Raw genomic sequence first — 21,301 nt, 5'->3', positions numbered from 1 at the left:
CTTTAAGAACTTCTCTCCTCTTAAAGCACCAACAGACCTCTCAGAGCAGGGGTGTCAAACATGAGGCCCGTGGGCCAGAACCGGCCGCCTAGGGATGCAATCTGGCCCAGTTTGCTTACTGTGTTCTTTTCCTTCCTTCCTTCTGTCCTTCCTTCTTTCCTTCCTTCCGTCTGTCTGTCCTTCCTCCCTTTCTTCCTTCTTTCTTTCCTTCGTTCCTTCTATCTGTCCTTCCTCCATTTCTTCCTTCTGTCCTTCCTTCCTTCTGTCTGTCCTTCCTACTTTCCTTTTTACTTACTTAGTTCCTTCCTTCCTTCTGTCCTTCCTTCTTTCCTTCCTTCCGTCTGTCTGTCCTTCCTCCATTTCTTCCTTCTGTCCTTCCTTCCTTCTGTCTGTCCTTCCTACTTTCCTTTTTACTTACTTAGTTCCTTCCTTCCTTTTGTCTTTCCTTCTTTCCTCCCTTTCTTCCTTCTGTCCTTCCTTCTGTCTGTCCTTCCTACTTTCCTTTTTACTTACTTAGTTCCTTCCTTCCACCTATTCTTCCTCCCTTTCTTCCTTCTTGACTTCCTTCCTTCTGTCCTTTTGTCCTTCCTTCTGTCCTTCCTTGCGTCTGTCTGTCCTTCCTCCATTTCTTCCTTCTGTCCTTCCTTCCGTCTCTCTGTCCTTCCTATTTTCCTTTTTTCCTTACTTCGTTCCTTCCTTCCACCTATTCTTCCTCCCTTTCTTCCTTCTATCCTTCCTACCTTTCTTCCCTCCTTCGTTTTGTCTGTCTTTCCTTACTTATTTCCTTCCTTCCTTCCTTCCTTCCATCTGTCTTCCTTCCTTCCTTCCTTCCTTCCTTACCACATGAGATCAAATTGTTCTGTATGTGGCCCTTGAATGAAAATGAGTTTGACTCCTCTGCTTTAGATGTAAGACGAGCTCTTTCTTTCTTTTTGAGCATTTTTCCCCTTTTTCTTTTGTTTCTTTTCCTCCAGCCGTCGACTCTCTCTCTCTCTCTCTCTCTCTCTCTCACACACACACACACACACACACACACACACACACACACACACACACACACACACACACAGCTTGTTCCTGTATATGCTACACTCCATTTGTCACTGTAGCTCTCAGTCTGCTGGCCTCCAGATAAGCAGCAGGTCACTTCGCCTCGCCTGCTTTATTTTCGGACTCGGTGGAGCTTTTGGCTTCTGGCCCGACGGACGACTGAGCGTCTCTGTGCTCCGACTGAAAACTAACTCTTTCTCTTCTTGTCGTCCTCCGGCTCTGCCCACAGCATTTCTCACATTTTCAAGGATGAAACGAGGTTATTTGATAAGACTTAAATGTAAAATTGAAGCATTGTTCTGGTTTTTTGAGGGGTTCTGAGGCATTTTCTGCTCTATTTCTTTTACATTTTTGCCCCATTATTGGTCAAAAGTAAGATTGGTGATGTCAGAGAGAGATGAGTAGTAATATAAGTGTAATCTGTTCCAGTTGCTGATGGAAATGTTGATGATTACAAAGGAGGTTACATCTGAAGTCACAACTTTAAGATTTAACAGGTTACTGAATACATATATTGAAGGAAGGAAGGAAGGACAGGACGAAGGAAGGAAGGACAGGACGAAGGAAGGACAGAAGGAAGGAAGGACAGGACGAAGGAAGGAAGGAAGGAAAGAAGGGAGGACAGAAGGAAGGAAGGACAGGATGAAGGAAGGATAGAAGGAAGGACAGAGGGAAGGAAGGACAGGACAAAGGAAGGAAGGACAGAAGGAAGGACAGGACAAAGGAAGGAAGGAAGGACAGATGGTGGGAAGGAAGGAAGGACAGATGGAAGGAAGGAAGGAAGGAAGGAAGGAAGGACAGATGGAGGGAAGGAAGGACAGGACAAAGGAAGGAAGGAAGGACATATGGAGGGAAGGAAGGAAGGAAGGACAGATGGAGGGAGGGAAGGAAGGAAGGACAGATGGAAGGAGGGAAGGAAGGAAGGAAGGAAGTACAGAAGGAAGGACAGGTGGAAGGGAGGGAGGAAGGAAGGAAGAAGGAAGGAAGGAAGGAAGGAAGGAAAGAAGGGAGGACAGAAGGAAGGAAGGACAGATGTAGGGAAGGAAGGAAGGAAGGACAGAAAGAAGGACAGATGGAAGGAAGGACAAAGGAAGGAAGGAAGGAAGGGAAGGAGGAGTAATCTATAATCTATTACATTTCCACAGTTACCTTCATCACAACTCTGCTCAACCACTGCTGGTCAGAGAGTCATGGCTGCTACTTTATATTTAAATATTAAACCTCAAAATGTTATTTATAGGAACTCTCTGGAGTAACTTTACCTTCCAGAGCTGCAGGTCTACCAACAGGAAGTGCTTACCTGAGGAAGTGTTTACCTGAGGAAGTGCTTACCTGAGGAAGTGCTTACCAACAGGAAGTGCTTACCTGAGGAAGTGTTTACCAACAGGAAGTGCTTACCTGAGGAAGTGTTTACCTGAGGAAGTGCTTACCAACAGGAAGTGCTTACCTGAGGAAGTGTTTACCAACAGGAAGTGCTTACCTGAGGAAGTGTTTACCAACAGGAAGTGCTTACCTGAGGAAGGTGTACTCCTCCTGCTGCAGCAGAGACCACAGCGATGCCAGCTCTGCTCTGGAGTAACTCTTGTCTCTGTTTTTCAGCTTCTTCCCCCAAAGCCTGGCCAGAGAACTGTTATTCCCTCCTCCTCCTCCTCCTCCTCCTCCTCCTCCTTCGTCCTCCTCGTCATCCTCAGCCAGGCCCAGGGAGTTTCGTACCTTAGATGGCAGACAGAAACGTTTTAAAAAGAAGGCAGTGATGTGAAATTGTGAGTTTTATTAGCACCCTTAGCAAAAAGTAGTATACTCGAAGTTCATTTTATTAAGTATGCTTGAGTGTAAGTATAAGTACAGCAAGTATACTACGGACCATGTACTTGTAGTGTACTAGAAAGTTTACTAATTTAATACCTCTTGGGACTAAATTGGAACATTTTTAAGTTGAAGGAAGACAAACAGGAAGGAAGGAAGGACGAGAGGGAAGAGAAGACAAGAAGGAAGGAAGGAAGGAAGACAAACAGAAAAGATGGAAGGAAGGAAGGAAAGATGGAAGGAAGGAAGCAAGGAAGGAAGGAAGACAAACAGGAAAGATGGAAGGAAGGAAGGAATGACGAGAGGGAAGAGAAGACAAGAAGGAAGGGAGGAAGGAAGGGAGGAAGGAAGGAAGGAGAGATGGAAGGAAGGAAGACAAACAAGAAAGATGGAAGGAAGGAAGGACAACAGGGAAGAGAAGACAAGAAGGAAGGAAGGAGAGATGGGAGGAAGGAAGACAAATAGGAAAGAAGGAAGGAAGGAAAGAAGGAAGGAGGGAGGGATGGAAGGAAGGAAGAACGAGAGGGAAGAGAAGACAAGAAGGAAGGAAGGAAGGAAGGAAGGAAGGAAGGAGAGATGGAAGGAATGAAGACAAACAGGAAAGATGGAAGGAAGGAAGGACGAGAGGGAAGAGAAGACAAGAAGGAAGGAAGAGAAGACAAGAAGGAAGGAAGGAAGGAAGGAAGGAAGGAAGGAAGGAAGGAGGAAGGAAGGAAGGAAGGAAGGAAGACAAACAGGAAGGAAGGAAGGAAGGAGAGAAGTATAAGTCTTAGTATTAATGTACTTAGTCTCAGACTTTTCTTTATACTTTTCAGTATAAGCCAAGTATACTTCACTATTCTTAAGTATATAAAATATAGTATATAAAAAGTAAACTTCGGGTTGAGCGTAGCTCAGCGGGTAGAGCACCCGCCCCACGTGTTGAGGCTATAGTCCTCGTTGCAGGTGACCCCGGTTCGAATCCCGAGCCGAGCGGTCTTATCCTGCGTGTCATTCCCCCCTCTCTGTCCCCTGTTTCCTGTCTCTCTACACTGTCCTGAACATTAAAGGCGAAAAAGCCCAAAAAAATATTAAAAAAAAAAAAAAAAAAAAGTAAACTTCAAGTATACTGCCTCAGTTTTAGTATAAAATAAGTATACTAGTAGTACACTTGAATAAACTTCTTTTTGCTAAGAGGCAGCAAATGTGTGATGTCACTAACTTCCAGCGTGGCGTAGAAGACCACATCGAGAGGGGAGAGCTCCTCTGCTGTGTCCTGTTAAACAGAGGAAGAGATTAAAGCCTGTAAATCAGTTTAATGTGCTGGGACTGGAATAAACTAGGAGACAGGAAGCTCCACCTGGTAGTCGAGTATCCCCAGCGGCTCGTAGGAGGAGAAGTTCTCCAGCTTGGATTTGAGGATGATGGGGTTTCCTCTCCAGCGAGCCTCGATCACCTTCTTCCCGTTCTCGTAGTAGAGGCAGCGCTTGTACTCGACCAGGCCGAGCACACACAGGTCCTCACACATGTCGCCCGTCACCGAGCCCTCGCCGAACTCCAGACACTGTAGGAGGGAAGGAGGGAAGGAGGGAAGGAGAGAAGGAGGCAAGGAGGGAAGGGGGGAAGGAGAGAAGGAGAGAAGGAGAGAAGGAGAGAAGGAGAGAAGGAGAGAGAGGAATAATGAGTGTGTAGTGGAAACAACAAACAGCTGGTTGAATTCACACCTCTGACTGAAATACTATGAAGTTTAACATCTGACCCCGTCTGTTTTGACTATTTTATATATATATTCCTTCTTTCCTCCCTTACTTCCTTCCCTCTGTCCTTCCTCCCTCCTTCCTTCTTTCCTTTCCTCTGTCCTTCCTTCCGCCCTCCCTCTTTCCTCCCTCCCTTCCTTCTTTCCTCTGTCCTTCTTTCCTTCCTTCCTTCCTCCCTCCCTTCCTTCTTTCCTCTGTCCTTCTTTCCTTCCTTCCTTCCTCCCTCCCTTCCTTCTTTCTTCTTTCCTTCCTCCCTTTCTTCCTTCCTCTTTTCCTTTCTCCCTCCCTCTGTCCCCCCTCCCTTCCTTCTTTCCTTTCCTCCCTTCCTCTCTCCTTTCCTTCTTCCTCTTTTCCTTTTCTCCCTCCCTCCCTCCTACCTTCCATCCTTCCATCTATCCTTTCTTTCCTCCCTCCCTTCCTTCTTTCCTCTGTCCTTCTTTCCTTCCTTCCTCCTACCTTCCATCCTTCCTTCTTTCCTCCTTCCTTCCTCGCTCCTTTCTTTCCTTCCTTCCTTCCTCCTTTTTTTCCTTCCTTCTTCTCTCCCTTCCTTCCTTGACTCGAGGACAACCGGAGGATTAAACATGCAAATTTATCTCACATCATATGAACTTACTCTCATTTTAATCAACTTTCAGAAACTTTCAGGTTATAATTGAATTTTTTTTTTGCTCTGTACATAAAACCAAATATTTAAATGTTATAGCCTTTAAGTCAATAAACATGAGTTTGTTGGTTCCGGTTGCAGCCGTGTGACTCACTGGAGTGTTTTTATGAGTGTTTAGGTCTACAGCACTGTTAGTAGATCAGTTCATTGTTGGTTTGGATTGATTTGATTTGTTCACAATTTTTAAAAAAAAGATAAAAATCATCAGACTGAAATTGATCTTTGACCTCAGATGCTTTCAGGAAGTGAGGCTCTGTCCTCCCTCCCACCTTTCCTTCCTTCTTCTTATTCTCTGCTGTTGCTTCATATTTAATCTTTCTATCTCTTCATTATAACATTTATCCTTCCATCCTTCCTTACTTCCCTCCTTCCTTCCTCCCTCCCTCCCACCTTTCCTTCCTTCTTCTTATTCTCTGCTGTTGCTTCATATTTAATCTTTCTATCTCTTCATTATAACATTTATCCTTCCATCCTTCCTTACTTCCCTCCTTCCTTCCTCCCTCCCTCCCACCTTTCCTTCCTTCTTCTTATTATCTGCTGTTGCTTCATATTTAATCTTTCTGTCTCTTCATTATAACATTTATCCTTCCATCCTTCCTTCTTTCCTCTGTCCTTCTTTCCTTCCTTCCTTTCTTTATTTCCTTTCTTCCTCCCTCCCTCCCACCTTTCCTTCATCCTTCTTATTCTCTGCTGTCGCTTCATATTTAATCTTTCTATCTCATCATTATAACATTTATCCTTCCATCCTTCCTTACTTCCCTCCTTCCTTCTTTCCTCTGTCCTTCTTTCATTCCTTCCTTTCTTTATTTCCTTTCTTCCTCCTTCCCTCCCACCTTTCCTTCCTTCTTCTTATTCTCTGCTGTCGCTTCATATTTAATCTTTCTATCTCTTCATTATAACATTTATCCTTCTCTCCTTCCTTACTTCACTCCTTCCTTCTTTCCTCTGTCCTTCTTTCCTTCCTTCCTTTCTTCCTCCCTCCCTCCCACCTTTCCTTCCTTCTTCTTATTCTCTGCTGTCGCTTCATATTTAATCTTTCTATCTCTTCATTATAACATTTATCCTTCTCTCCTTCCTTACTTCACTCCTTCCTTCTTTCCTCTGTCCTTCTTTCCTTCCTTCCTTTCTTCCTCCCTCCCTCCCACCTTTCCTTCCTTCTTCTTATTCTCTGCTGTCGCTTCATATTTAATCTTTCTATCTCTTCATTATAACATTTATCCTTCCATCCTTCCTTACTTCCCTCCTTCCTTCCTCCTTCCCTCCCTTCCTTCTTTCCTCAGTCCTTCTTTCCTTCCTTCCTTTCTTCCTCCCTCCCTCCCACCTTTCCTTCCTTCTTCTTATTCTCTGCGGTCGCTTCATATTTAATCTTTCTATCTCTTCATTATAACATTTATCCTTCCATCCTTCCTTCCTTTCCCCATTTTCCTTTTCTCTCTTCTAACTTGAGATGATTCTACAGCAGAGTTATGAGCACACATGCTATAGAAACACACACACACACACACACACACACACACACACACACATATATCCGGTGTGCTGTCTGTATAGCTCAGTGTCCAGAGGTGTGAGGGATGATGTTGAGGATTAGCGATGTTCTGGTCAGGGATTACTCGGCTAATCCTCGTTCTGCCCACATTCCAACACAAACATCAGTCAGTAAGGAGCTCACAGACTTAAACCCAGACATGGCACACCTCCTGCTTCACACACACCTGGACCGACAGCTGCTGTAAAGCATGCTTAACCCTTCAAATACCACTACTGAAAAGCTCTCAGGGATGCTCTTACAGCCAACGGTTAATAGTTAGCACCTGAAAAGCATTGATGTGCAGTATTATCAGGAACACAAAGTCTGAGAACAAATAATAAAGTCCGTGTAAAGTGAGAATAAATATGTGTTCTGAGTTTGACATACCACAGAAAAATGTAACCACTCTGCCAAATATATGAAATTAGGCTTCAAAGTTGTGTAAAAAAAGTCTCTTTCTCTGCTCCCAAACGCCGTCAATCAAAGTCACCACCTCTACCAGAAACATGGACGCTACGTCTGAGAGCTTTCTGCTGCTAACTCAGCTGCTAGCTCAGAAGTTAACTCGGCGGTTAGCTCGGCGGCTAACTCGACGGTTAGCTCAGCGGCTAACTCGGCAGTTAGCTCGGCTGCTAGCTCGACGGTTAGCTCGGCTGCTAGCTCGGCAGTTAACTCGGCGGTTAGCTCGGCGGCTAACTCGGTGGTAAGCTCGGCGGCTAGCTCGGTGGCTAACTCGGCGGTTAGCTCGGCAGCTAACTCGGTGGTAAGCTCGGCGGCTAACTCGGCGGTTAGCTCTGCGGCTAACTCAGCTAACTGGCTAACTGTAGACTGTAGTAGTAGTAGTGTGTGCTGAATGTATTTCTACCTCTACAGCAGCAGGGGCGGGTTTATGCTAAGCCTAGCTCCACAATTCAAATCTAAATGGTTGAAATGCTTTTTACACATTTTTTTAGAAACTGGCCTGAGGCTTTGACACTGTCTCCATAATTATGTACAAGAAACAAAAATGGTATACAATAAAGTTCTTACCTCCAAAAGAAACAATAAAATGACTAAGAGAGACACAAATGGACTAAAGAAACCTAAAAACTACCAAAAAGAGACATTTCCATCATTATGTCTGTTATATTTTCATGTCTGAGGTAAAATAGGACATGGTATTGTGTGATAGGAGATGTTTAGTCTCTCTGCTCTCTGAAACATGAATCAAGCTTTAATCACACATTTATTGATCAGTCAGATTATTGACTATTGATCCTTCCTAAACACATCTGTGCTTCAACATTTTGGTATAAACACTTTTTTATGAACAGGATGTACGTGGTTTGAACATGTGACTCCATTTTAATATCCATGGGAATAAAACTGATGGTGTGAAATGTTGGCGACCACAGTTCATGAGAATCCAGCCGATCCAGCTCTGAATCAGCTCTGAATCAGCTCTGTCAGTTTGAGATATGAACCACTTTGAATTGTTAACATTCGCTCTCGTGCAGATTTATAGACCATCTGCACTTGGTTTAGGGACTCCCTCCTATCCTTCCTCTCTCCTTTCCTTCCTCCCTCCGTCCTTTCCTTTCTCGTGCAGATTTATAGACCATCTGTACTTGGTTTAGGGACTCAGGAAACAGACGAAGAGCTCAAATGGCAATATTATCTAAACTCTCCCCTTCAACACATTAACATCCATACTTCTTTCCTCACTTCCTTCCATTGTTCTTTCCTTCCTTCCTTCCTTTCTCCCTCCTTACCTTCCTCTCTCCCTCCATACTCCTTTCCTTCCTTCCTCCCTCCTTTTCTTCCGTCCTCCCTCCTTTCCTTCCTCTCTCCCTCCTTACTCCTTTCCTTCCTTCCTCCCTCCTTCCTTCCTCCCTCCTATCCTTCCTTCCTTCCTCTCTCCCTCCTTACTCCTTTCCTTCCTTCCTTCCTCCCTCCTTACCTTCCTCTCTCCCTCCTTACTCCTTTCCTTCCGTCCTCCCTCCTTTCCTTCCTCCCTCCCTCTGTACTCCTTTCCTTCCTTCCCTCCTTCCTCTCTCCCTCCTTACTCCTTTCTTTACTTCCTCCCTCCCTCCGTACTCCTTTCCTTCCTTCCTTCCTCCCTCCCTCCTTACTCCTTTCCTTCCTTCCTTCCTTTCTCCCTCCTTTCCTTCCTCTCTCCTTTCCTTCCTCCCTCCGTCCTTTCCTTTCTCGTGCAGATTTATAGACCATCTGCACTTGGTTTAGGGACTCAGGAAACAGACGAAGAGCTCAAATGGCAATATTATCTAAACTCTCCCCTTCAACACATTAACATCCATACTTCTTTCCTCACTTCCTTCCTTCCTTCCTTTCTCCCTCCTTACCTTCCTCTCTCCCTCCTTACTCCTTTCCTTCCGTCCTCCCTCCTTTCCTTCCTTTCTCCCTCCTTACTCCTTTCCTTCCTTCCTTCCTCCCTCCTTCCTTCCTCCCTCCTATCCTTCCTTCCTTCCTCTCTCCCTCCTTACTCCTTTCTTTCGTTCCTCCCTCCTTTCTTTCGTTCCTCTCTCCCTCCTTACTCCTTTCCTTCCGTCCTCCCTCCTTTCCTTCCTTTCTCCCTCCTTACTCCTTTCCTTCCTTCCTCCCTCCCTCCTATCCTTCCTTCCTTCCTCTCTCCCTCCTTACTCCTTTCTTTCCTTCCTCCCTCCCTCCCTCTGTACTCCTTTCCTTCCGTCCTCCCTCCTTTCCTTCCTCTCTCCTTCCTTACTCCTTTCCTTCCTTCCTCCCTCCTTCCTTCCTCCCTCCTATCCTTCCTTCCTTCCTCTCTCCCTCCTTACTCCTTTCTTTCGTTCCTCCCTCCCTCCTTTCCTTCCTCTCTCCCTCCTTACTCCTTTCGTTCCGTCCTCCCTCCTTTCCTTCCTCTCTCCCTCCTTACTTCTTTCCTTCCTTCCTCCCTCCTATCTTTCCTTCCTTCCTCTCTCCCTCCTTACTCCTTTCTTTCGTTCCTCCCTCCCTCCTTTCCTTCCTCTCTCCCTCCTTACTCCTTTCCTTCCTTCCTCCCTCCTTCCTTCCTCCCTCCTATCCTTCCTTCCTTCCTCTCTCCCTCCTTACTCCTTTCTTTCGTTCCTCCCTCCCTCCTTTCCTTCCTCCCTCCCTCCATACTCCTTTCCTTCCTTCCTCCCTCCTATCCTTCCTTCCTTCCTCCCTCCCTCCATACTCCTTTCCTTCCTTCCTCCCTCCTATCCTTCCTTCCTTCCTCCCTCCCTCCTTACTCCTTTCCTTCCTTCCTTCCATCCTCCCTCCTTTCCTTCCTCTCTCCTTTCCTTCCTCCCTCCGTCCTTTCCTTTCTCGTGCAGATTTATAGACCATCTGCACTTGGTTTAGGGACTCAGGAAACAGACGAAGAGCTCAAATGGCAATATTATCTAAACTCTCCCCTTCAACACATTAACTTGTCTGATTTTGGAAAGGTGGAAGATCGTCTATCATCGCTCGTCTTTCAGCAGCTTTTATCTCCGTGTTTTTCTTTCTTTGCGATTGATAACAGACTCTCTCTCTCTCTGTGTCTCGGGCCAATTAACCCGTCTGCATACCTGTCTCTTATCTCTTGGTGTCTTCTTCTTCTTTTCCTGTCTTCCTGCCCCCCCCCCCCCCACCCCCCACCGACTCAGATTACCTGATCTGGATCCAGTTTTTTTTTTAAATATTTAAACAGCAAAACAGAGCCGTGATGTTTATTTTCCATCATTTTAAAAGCTTGAATTAATTTTCCATTTTCATTCAAGGGCCACATACAGAAGGAAGGAAAGATGGAAAGAAAGAAAGATGGGAAGAGAAGACAGATGGAAGGAAAGAGAAGACAGGAAGGAAGGAAGGAAGGAAGAGAAGACAGATGGAAGGAAGAGAAGACAGATGGAAGGAAGAGAAGACAGGAAGGAAGGAAGGAAGGAAGGGAAGAGAAAACAGATGGAAGGAAGAGAAGACAGGAAGGAAGGAAGGAAGGAAGGAAGGAAGGAAAAGAAGACAGGGAGGAAGGAAGGTAGGAAGGAAGGAAGAGAAGACAGATGGAAGGAAGAGAAGACAGGAAGGAAGGAAGGAAGGAAGGAAGAGAAGACAGGTGGAAAGAAGAGAAGACAGGAAGGAAGGAAGGAAGGAAGAGAAGACAGATGGAAGGAAGAGAAGACAGGAAGGAAGGAAGGAAGGAAGAGAAGAGAAGACCAGAAGGAAGGAAGGAAGGAAGGAAGGAAGGAAGGAAGGAAAAGAAGACAAGGAGGAAGAAAGGTAGGAAGGACAGACGGAAGGAAGAGAAGACAGGAAGGAAGGAAGGAAGGAAGGAAGAGAAGACGGATGGAAGGAAGAAAAGACAGGAAGGAAGGAAGGAAGGAAAGACAAGACAGATGGAAGGAAGAGAAGACAGGAAGGAAGGAAGGAAGGAAGGAAGAGAAGACAGATGGAAGGAAGAGAAGACAGGAAGGAAGGAAGAGAAGACAGGAAGGAAGGACGGAAGGAAGGAAGGAAGAGAAGACAGGAAGGAAGGAAGGAAGGAAGGAAGGAAGGAAAAGAAGACAGGGAGGAACAAAGGTAGGAAGGACAGACAGAAGGAAGGAAGAAGGAAGAAGGAAACTGGGCCGGATTGGACCTCTTGGCGGGCCGGTTCTGGCCCACAGGCCTCATGTTTGACACCCCTGCTTTAGGGTTTTTTTACTCACATATTGTTAAAAAACAGGATCATAAATCTGCTCTGAAGCATTTTAAGGCGGACAGTTTCACCAAATGACAGCAGCGGTTGCATAAGCACTGCTGTGTCTGATTAGGCCTTTGCTTGTCAGCGGTTCGGGTTGAATTGGATGACTGTCTGCTCGAGTCAGAGAGGAGCTTAGTTTCAAAATGAATCCTAAAAAAAATGAGTTTGGACACGCTTCGTCCATTCCTTTGATACTTTTGATGCTTGTATGTGAAAGTACAGATGGAAGAAAGAGAAGAGAAGACAGGAAGGAAGGAAGGAAGGAAGGAAGGAAGGAAGGAAGAAAGGAAAGAATTGAAGAGAAGCTAGATGGAAGGAAGAGAAGACAGGAAGGAAGGAAGGAAGGAAGGAAAAGAAGACAGGGAGGAAGAAAGGTAGGAAGGACAGACGGAAGGAAGAGAAGACAGGAAGAAAGGAAGGAAGGAAGAGAAGACAGATGGAAGGAGAGAGAAGACAGATGGAAGGAAGAGAAGACAGGAAGGAAGGAAGGAAGGAAGGAAGGAAGGAAGGAAAGAAGGGAAGAGAAGACAGATGGAACCTTTGCTTGTCAGCGGTTTGGGATGACTGTCTGCTCGAGTCAGAGAGGAGCTTAGTTTCAAAATGAATCCTAAAAAAAAAATGAGTTTGGACACGCTTCGTCCATTCCTTTGATACTTTTGATGCTTGTATGTGAAAGTACAAAGGGAAGAGAAGACAGATGGAAGAAAGAGAAGAGAAGACAGGAAGGAAGGAAGGAAGGAAGGAAGGAAGGAAAGAATTGAAGAGAAGCTAGATGGAAGGAAGAGAAGACAGGAAGGAAGGAAGGAAGGAAGGAAGGAAGGAAAGAATTGAAGAGAAGCTAGATGGAAGGAAGAGAAGACAGGAAGGAAGGAAGGAAGGAAAAGAAAACAGGGAGGAAGAAAGGTAGGAAGGACAGACGGAAGGAAGAGAAGACAGGAAGAAAGGAAGGAAGGAAGAGAAGACAGATGGAAGGAGAGAGAAGACAGATGGAAGGAAGAGAAGACAGGAAGGAAGGAAGGAAGGAAGGAAGGAAGGAAGGAAAGAATTGAAGAGAAGCTAGATGGAAGGAAGAGAAGACAGGAAGGAAGGAAGGAAGGAAAAGAAGACAGGGAGGAAGAAAGGTAGGAAGGACAGACGGAAGGAAGAGAAGACAGGAAGAAAGGAAGGAAGGAAGAGAAGACAGATGGAAGGAGAGAGAAGACAGATGGAAGGAAGAGAAGACAGGAAGGAAGGAAGGAAGGAAGGAAGGAAGGAAGGAAGGAAAGAATTGAAGAGAAGCTAGATGGAAGGAAGAGAAGACAGGAAGGAAGGAAGGAAGGAAAAGAAGACAGGGAGGAAGAAAGGTAGGAAGGACAGACGGAAGGAAGAGAAGACAGGAAGAAAGGAAGGAAGGAAGAGAAGACAGATGGAAGGAGAGAGAAGACAGATGGAAGGAAGAGAAGACAGGAAGGAAGGAAGGAAGGAAGGAAGGAAGGAAGGAAAGAATTGAAGAGAAGCTAGATGGAAGGAAGAGAAGACAGGAAGGAAGGAAGGAAGGAAAAGAAGACAGGGAGGAAGAAAGGTAGGAAGGACAGACGGAAGGAAGAGAAGACAGGAAGAAAGGAAGGAAGGAAGAGAAGACAGATGGAAGGAGAGAGAAGACAGATGGAAGGAAGAGAAGACAGGAAGGAAGGAAGGAAGGAAGGAAGGAAGGAAGGAAGGAAGGAAGGAAGGAAAGAATTGAAGAGAAGCTAGATGGAAGGAAGAGAAGACAGGAAGGAAGGAAGGAAGGAAAAGAAGACAGGGAGGAAGAAAGGTAGGAAGGACAGACGGAAGGAAGAGAAGACAGGAAGAAAGGAAGGAAGGAAGAGAAGACAGATGGAAGGAAGAGAAGACAGGAAGGAAGGAAGGAAGGAAGGAAGGAAGGAAGGAAGGAAAGAATTGAAGAGAAGCTAGATGGAAGGAAGAGAAGACAGGAAGGAAGGAAGGAAGGAAGGAAGGAAAAGAAGACAGGGAGGAAGAAAGGTAGGAAGGACAGACGGAAGGAAGAGAAGACAGGAAGAAAGGAAGGAAGGAAGAGAAGACAGATGGAAGGAGAGAGAAGACAGATGGAAGGAAGAGAAGACAGGAAGGAAGGAAGGAAGGAAGGAAGGAAGGAAGGAAAGAATTGAAGAGAAGCTAGATGGAAGGAAGAGAAGACAGGAAGGAAGGAAGGAAGGAAAAGAAGACAGGGAGGAAGAAAGGTAGGAAGGACAGACGGAAGGAAGAGAAGACAGGAAGAAAGGAAGGAAGGAAGAGAAGACAGATGGAAGGAGAGAGAAGACAGATGGAAGGAAGAGAAGACAGGAAGGAAGGAAGGAAGGAAGGAAGGAAGGAAGGAAGGAAGGAAAGAATTGAAGAGAAGCTAGATGGAAGGAAGAGAAGACAGGAAGGAAGGAAGGAAGGAAAAGAAGACAGGGAGGAAGAAAGGTAGGAAGGACAGACGGAAGGGAGAGAAGACAGGAAGAAAGGAAGGAAGGAAGGAAGGAAGGAAGGAAGGAAGGAAGGAAGGAAGGAAGGAAAGAAGGGAAGAGAAGACAGATGGAACCTTTGCTTGTCAGCGGTTTAGGTTGGATTGGATGACTGTCTGCTCGAGTCAGAGAGGAGCTTAGTTTCAAAATGAATCCTAAAAAAAAATGAGTTTGGACACGCTTCGTCCATTCCTTTGATACTTTTGATGCTTGTATGTGAAAGTACATATTTGGAAAACGTTTTTAAAAAAATCAGATATTGAAAGAAGTCTCCCCAGATAGCATGCGAATGTGGGCCACTTGAGGCAATGACCCGGCACTGTAGGCATTCTTCTGGCCCGGACAAAACAGACGTGAACCTAAACTGGCCCATGTAGTAAATGCTACATTTGGGCCAAATATCACAAAACGAATATGGCCCATCTTTGGCCGAAATATGGCAAGTATGGCAATGACTAATCCGGATGCAGGGAGGAAGGAAGGAAGAAAGGAAAAGAAGACAGGTAGGAAAGATGGAAGGAACGAAGGACGGAAAAAAGAAAGAAAGGGAGGAAGTAAGGACAGATGGAAGGAAGGAAGAAATGGTGGGAGGAAGGAAGGAAGAAAGGCAGGGAGGAAGGAAGGAAGAAAGGCAGGGTGGAAAGAAGGAAGGGAGGAAAGATGGAAGGAACGAACGACGGAAAGAAGGAAAAAAGAAAGAAAGGGAGGAAGTAAGGACAGATGGAAGGAAGGAAGAAAGGCAGGGAGGAAGTAAGGACAGATGGAAGGAAGGAAGAAATGGTGGGAGGAAGGAAGGAAAAGAAGACAGGGAAGAAAAATGGAAGGAAAGAAGGACGGAAAGAAAGGGAGGAAGGACAGAAGGAAGGAAGGAAGGAAGGAAGGAAAAGAAGACAGGAAGCACACCACCGTGTCACCGTGTGTGGTGGACTAATCCGGATGTGAGCCTAAAGAGGCCCACATATAAGGAAACATACTTGGCCCACCTTTGTTGAAACATATTTGGGCCAGTCTTGGCCGAACTGGTTTATTTGGTGTGTTTTTGGTTGACATCTGGCATTGTGATGGCTTGGTTATGGCCCACTTTTGGCAAACATGAGCGGACCGCCCAAGTGCCATCATTCCATGCTGTATGTGGGCCGGATGAACATGTCAGGTGTGGGCCAGATATGGGCCAAAAGAGTTTTGCTATCTGGGTCACGAGTTTCCTGGAATGGAAGCGAAGCAGATGGAGAGCAAAGAGTTGAACGGGTTGTTTTAGCAGAAGAAAGATGAGAATTAAGGATTATATATAATACAACCCCATTTCCAATGAAGTTGGGACATCGTGTAAAACATAAATAAAAACAGAATACAATGATTTGCAAATCCTTTTCAACCTATATTCAGTTGAATACAGGTAGGTAGGAAAGGAGTAAGGAGGGAGGGAAGAAGGAAGGAAAGGAGTAAGGAGGGAGGGAAGGAAGGAAGGAACAGAGCAAGGAGGGAGGAAGGAGAGAAGGAAGGAAGGAAGGAAGGAAAGGACTAAGAGAAGAAGAAGAGAGACTAAAGAAGGAGGAAGGAGATAAGGAAAGAAAGGAGTAAGGAGGGAGGAAAGAAGGAAGGAAAGGAGTAAGGAGGGAGGGAAGGAAGGAAGGAACAGAATAAGGAGGGAGGAAGGAGAGAAGGAAGGAAAGAAGGAAGGAAGGAAGGAAAGGACTAAGAGAAGAAGAAGAGAGACTAAAGAAGGAGGAAGGAGAGAAGGAAAGAAAGGAGTAAGGAGGGAGGAAAGGAGTAAGGAGGGAGGAAAGGAGTAAGGAAGGAAGGAAGGAAGGAGTCATGATCATAAACACAGAATCTGCTTTTAAAGCTGATGGTTTAATGTTTGCATGAACTCACTTCTTCTCTTATTCTCTCATTTATCTTGTGTGCTTTGGTTTCTTCCTTTCTTTCTCTCTTTCTCTTTTTTTCATTTGTTCTTTGCTTTTGGAAGGAAGGAAGGAAGGAAGGAAGGAAAGGAGTAAGGAAGGAAGGACGGAAGGAAGGGAAGGAGTAAGGAGGGAGGGAGGAAGGAAGGAAGGAAAGGAGGAAGGAAGGAAGGAAGGTAGGAAAGGAGTAAGGAAGGAAGGAAGGAAGGAAAGGAGTAAGGAGGGAGAATACAATGATTTGCAAATCCTTTTCAACCTACATTCAGTTGAATACACTACGAAGATATTTAATGTTCAAACTGATAAACTGTGTTTCACTCATTCTGAATTTGATGCCTGCAACATGTTCCAAAACAGCTGGGACAGGACAGGGGCACCAAAAGACTGGGAAAGTTGAGGAATGCTCAAATAACACCTGTTTGGAAAACGCCTGGAACATCCACAGGTGAACACGTTAACCCTTAAACAGGCCTTACTAGTTATGTCATTTGCATTTAAAGTAAGGAAGGAAGGAAGGAAGGAAGAAGGAAGGAAAGTAAGGAGGTAGGAATGAAGGAAGGTAGGAAGGAAAGGAGGGAAGAAGGAAGGAAAGGAGGGAGGAAGGGAAGGAAGTGAGGAAGAAGGAGGGAGGGAGGAAGGAAGGAAAGAAGAAAGGAGGGAGGAAGGGAAGGAAGGGAGGAAGGAGAGAGGAAAGGGAGGAGGGAGGAAGGGAGGGAGGAAGGAAGGAAGGAAGGAAGGAAGGAAGGAAGGAAGGAAGGAAGGAAGGAAGGAAGGAAGAAAGAAAGAAAGAAAGGACAGATGAATAAAAGGAAGAAAGGACAGAAGGACGGAACATTTACCCTAACAGCTGAACTTAGATCTGAGGAAGGAAGGAAGGAAGAACGGATGAAGGAAGGAAGGACGGAAGGAAGGACAGATGAAGGAAGGAAGGAAGGAAAGCAGGAAGGAAGGAAGGAAGGAAGGACAGAGGAAGGACCCGGGAGGACAACAGGAAGGTTAAAGAGTCTGTATCTCCTGGTGCACGTTGTCTGTTTAAGGGTTAATTGGAAACATGTGAGGGTCATGATTGGGTATAAGGATAAGGATGGGCCGAGGTTGTGAACAACTGTGTGAGCAAATAGCCCAACAGTTTAAGAACAACGTTTCTCAACGTACAGTTGCAAGGAATTTAGGGATTTCATCATCTACGGTTCATAATATCATCAAAAGATTCAGAGAATGTGGAGAAATCTCTGCACGTAAGCGGCAAGACCAAAAACCAACACTGAATGCCCGTGACCTTCGATCCCTCAGGCGGCACTGCATTAAAAACCGACATCAATGTGTAAAGGATACTTCCACATGGGCTCAGGAACACTTCAGAAAACCATTGTCAGTTAACACAGTTCGTCTACATCTACAAGTGCAAGTTAAAACTCTACCGTGCAAAGCGAAAGTCATATATCAACAACACCCAGAAACGCCGCGGCTTCTCTGGGCCCGAGCTCGTCTGAGATGGACTGATGCAAAGTGGAAAAGTGTGCTGTGGTCTGAGGAGTCCACATTTCAAATTGATTTTGGAAATTATGGACGTCGTGTCCTCTGGGCCAAAGAGGAAAAGGACCGTCCAGAATGTTATCAGCGCAAAGTTCAAAAGCATCTGTGATGGTCTGGGGTTGTGTTAGTGCCCATGGCATGGGTAACTTGCACACCTGTGAAGGTGCCATTAATACAACTACATATATGCTGCCATCCAAGCAACGTCTTTTGAGTCAGTAACGATTAAGTGTTGGCAAGATGATAAATTCATAAATCAGTTAAAATAGTTTTAAAAGCAGCATCAGGTTTATTAAAATGTACTTTTAGTATTTTTGTTGGTTTTATATCATTTAAATGACATTTGAACCATTTTTTACCGAAAGTAAGACTGAATGCTCCTGAAAATGTCAAATGGTGTAACCACAAAATACATGACTAAATGTTTCCTGATCTCCATGGTTACCCAGATGAAATGTAATATTTAGAGCAATAGTATTCCATTAGCTTTATTTAATATAAAAGTTATAATGTAAGATCATGCCACACTAGTTGATATGGTGTTACGTAGGAAGGAAGGAAGGAAGGAAGGAAGGATGTAAGATCATGCCAAACTAGTTGATATGGTGTTAGGAAGGAAGGAAGGAAGGAAGGAAGGAAGGAAGGAAGGAAGGAAGAAGGATGTAAGATCATGCCAAACTAGTTGATATGGTGTTAGGAAGGAAGGAAGGAAGGAAGGAAGGAAGGATGTAAGATCATGCAAACTAGTTGATATGGTGTTAGGAAGGAAGGAAGGAAGGAAGGAAGGAAGGAAGGAAGGAAGGAAGGAAGGATGTAAGATCATGCCAAACTAGTTGATATGGTGTTAGGAAGGAAGGAAGGAAGGAAGGAAGGAAGGATGTAAGATCATGCCAAACTAGTTGATATGGTGTTAGGAAGGAAGGAAGGAAGGAAGGAAGGATGTAAGATCATGCCAAACTAGTTGATATGGTGTTAGGTAGGAAGGAAGGAAGGAAGGAAGGAAGGAAGAAGGAAGGAAGGAAGGAAGGAAGGAAGGAAGGAAGGAAGGAAGGAAGGAAGGATGTAAGATCATGCCAAACTAGTTGATATGGTGTTAGGAAGGAAGGAAGGAAGGAAGGAAGATGTAAGATCATGCCAAACTAGTTGATATGGTGTTAGGTAGGAAGGAAGAGAAGGAAGGAAGGAAGGAAGGAAGGAAGGAAGGCAAGGAAGGAAGGAAGGATGTAAGATCATGCCAACTAGTTGATATGGTGTTAGGTAGGAAGGAAGGAAGGAAGGAAGGAAGGATGTAAGATCATGCCAAACTAGTTTATATGGTGTTAGGTAGGAAGGAAGGAAGGAAGGAAGGAAGATCATGCCAAACTAGTTGATATGGTGTTAGGTAGGAAGGAAGGAAGGAAGGAAGGATGTAAGATCATGCCACACTAGTTGATATGGTGTTAGGTAGGAAGGAAGGAAGGAAGGAAGGAAGAAGGAAGGAAGGAGGAAGGAAGGAAGGAAGGAAGGATGTAAGATCATGCAAACTAGTTGATATGGTGTTAGGTAGGAAGGAAGGAAGGAAGGAAGGAAGGAAGGAAGGAAGGAAGGAAGGAAGGATGTAAGATCATGCCAAACTAGTTGATATGGTGTTAGGTAGGAAGGAAGGGAAGGAAGGAAGGAAGGAAGGAAGGAAGGAAGGAAGGTGTTTTTATTGACTATTTACTGTTTTAAAGCAACGTTCAATTATTTGGTACAAAGTTTTTATGGTTACACCACTTAGACATTTTTACCATAATCCTCTAATATATTCTCTCTAAATGGATTAAAAGCAGAAATTTGATGCTGGGTCCACAAAAAAAGAATGTGTGAAGTTATTCATACGTTTATTTTCTACATTTTAACCCTTTAAATTTAAACTTGTAGTAATCTATCACACAGGTTTTCGGGCTCAGGAAACAGAAGCTGCTTCAACCTGTCTGCTCGTTGGATCGTTCTCCTCCCTCAGATAAAACCTGGAAGTGTTGTTCCTTATCTCAGGCTGCTCTGTGTGTGTGTGTGTGTGGTGTGTGTGTGTGTGTGTGTGTGTGTGTGTGTGTGTGTGTGTGTTGATGGGAGGAGGACCGGTGTTGAGAGTCATAGAAGACTCTCCAATTATCGTCCCCCTCCTCCCCGTTTTAAGTTCCTGATAGTTCCTGCTGTCTGTCATCACTACTCTGTGTGTGTTGTGTGTGTGTGTGTGTGTGTGTGTGTGTGTGTGTGTATGTATGTGTGTGTGTGTGTGTATGTGTGTGTGTGTGTGTGTGTGTGTGTATGTATGTGTGTGTGTGTGTATGTATGTGTGTGTGTGTGTGTGTGTGTGTGTGTGGTGTGTGTGTGTGTGTGTGTGTGTGTATGTGTGTGTGTGTGTGTGTGTGTGTGTGTGTGTGTGTGTGTGTGTAGGGCTTTAATGCTCTCTGATGAAACTTTAAACATCTTTAGTGACTGGAGGATTTATAAAGTGTGTTTAATACATTTCAATCAGAGTTTTATTAGAATTATTGTATTATATTTAAGTCACTTCACACTCATTGTGCAGATTTGATACAGCAAGTTTTTACAGTGAATTCTGTTTTTACAATGCATGTGGTAAAGGTACAGCACCATACAGTAATTTAGCCATAAAAATGGTAGTTTCACAGTAATTTCACTGTAAAATATTGTCATTTTACAGTAAGTGTTTGATATTATTATGAATTTACAGTAATTAATAATAAATACAGTATTAAAATTTACAGTCATATTTTTACAGTGTGCAAAAGCAGAAGGTTTAACTTAACTTCATGCTCATTGTGCAGATTAGTTACACCAGATTTTTACAGTAAATTCTCACAATAAACTACTGTAATCACACTTTTACAATGCATGTGATAAAGGTACAGCACCATACAGTAATTTAGCTGTAAAATATTCTCTTTTTACAGTAATTTTATGGTTTTGTGGTACGTTTGCTGTGATATTACTGTGAACTATTATGAATTTACAGTAATTAAAGATAATAATACAGTATTAAAATGTTGTATTTTCACAGTAATATTGTGTCTGCTTTGCTGTAGAAACACATTATTATTAGGGCTGTCAGCGTTAACTCGTTAATCTCGATTAGATTAATTAGATTAATGCGATCCATAACGCGTTAATTTTTTATTAATCTCATTTTAATGTGTCAAGCCTTTTTGTCCCTTCTCCTCCCCCGTAGACGGCTCCTCTAGCCTGTAGCGCTATGCTTTGAAGTGGCCTCCTGCAGTAAACCTACCGCGCTGATGGAAAGGAAGAGAGCTACTGGACTTCTTGAACGGCTTGTTTAACTTTAAACCCTCGTGTCGTCCTCCCGGGTCAAATTGACCCCGTCTTATTCTTCTTTCCTCCCTTCCTTCCTTCCGTCTGTACTTCCTCCACCCCCTTCTTCCCTCCTTCTTTCCTTCACTCCTTCCTCCGTCCTTTCCTTCCTTCCTTCCTTTATCCCTCCCTCCCTCCCTCTTTCCTCCGTCCTTCCTTCTTTCCTTTCTCTCTCCTTTCCTTCCTTCCTCCCTCCTCCTCTCCTCTTTTCCCTTTCTCCCTCCCTCCTACCTTCTTTCCTCCCTTCCTTCTTTCCTTTCCTCCCTTCCTTCCTCCCTTCCATCTTCCTTCTTTCCTTCCTTCCTTCCTTCCTTCCTTCCTTCCTCCCTCCTTCCTTCCTTCTCCCTTCCGCCCTCCTTTCCTTCCTTCCTTCCTTCCTTCCTTCCTCCCTCCCTCCCTCCCTCCTCCCTCCCTTCCTTCTCCCTCCCTCCCTTCCTTCCTTCCTTCCAGGACAACAGGAGGGTAAAACACTTCCAAGACGCTTCAGTTGACAAGTCAAAAGTAAAATGCAACCTGTGTCAAACGGAGTTTA

The 21,301-nt window shown here is 44.6% G+C and overlaps 1 protein-coding gene across 1 annotated transcript in view; it reads right to left on the bottom strand.

Moving 5' to 3' along the window:
* dipk1c (divergent protein kinase domain 1C) overlaps nt 1-21,301 on the bottom strand; it is a 47,594-nt gene that overhangs the window by 23,269 nt on the left and 3,024 nt on the right. Inside the window, exons 4-7 of the mRNA XM_053342781.1 lie at nt 17,159-17,235; nt 4,196-4,399; nt 4,058-4,111; nt 2,564-2,763 (exon numbers count right to left, since the gene is read on the bottom strand). Coding sequence (XP_053198756.1) covers nt 2,564-2,763; nt 4,058-4,111; nt 4,196-4,399; nt 17,159-17,235 — 535 coding nt within the window. The remainder of the gene's footprint in view (nt 1-2,563; nt 2,764-4,057; nt 4,112-4,195; nt 4,400-17,158; nt 17,236-21,301) is intronic.

This window comes from Scomber japonicus, chromosome 21 (genome assembly GCF_027409825.1).
Source record: "Scomber japonicus isolate fScoJap1 chromosome 21, fScoJap1.pri, whole genome shotgun sequence".
Lineage (NCBI taxonomy): Eukaryota > Metazoa > Chordata > Actinopteri > Scombriformes > Scombridae > Scomber > Scomber japonicus.
This window is presented reverse-complemented; position numbering and strand designations above follow the sequence as displayed.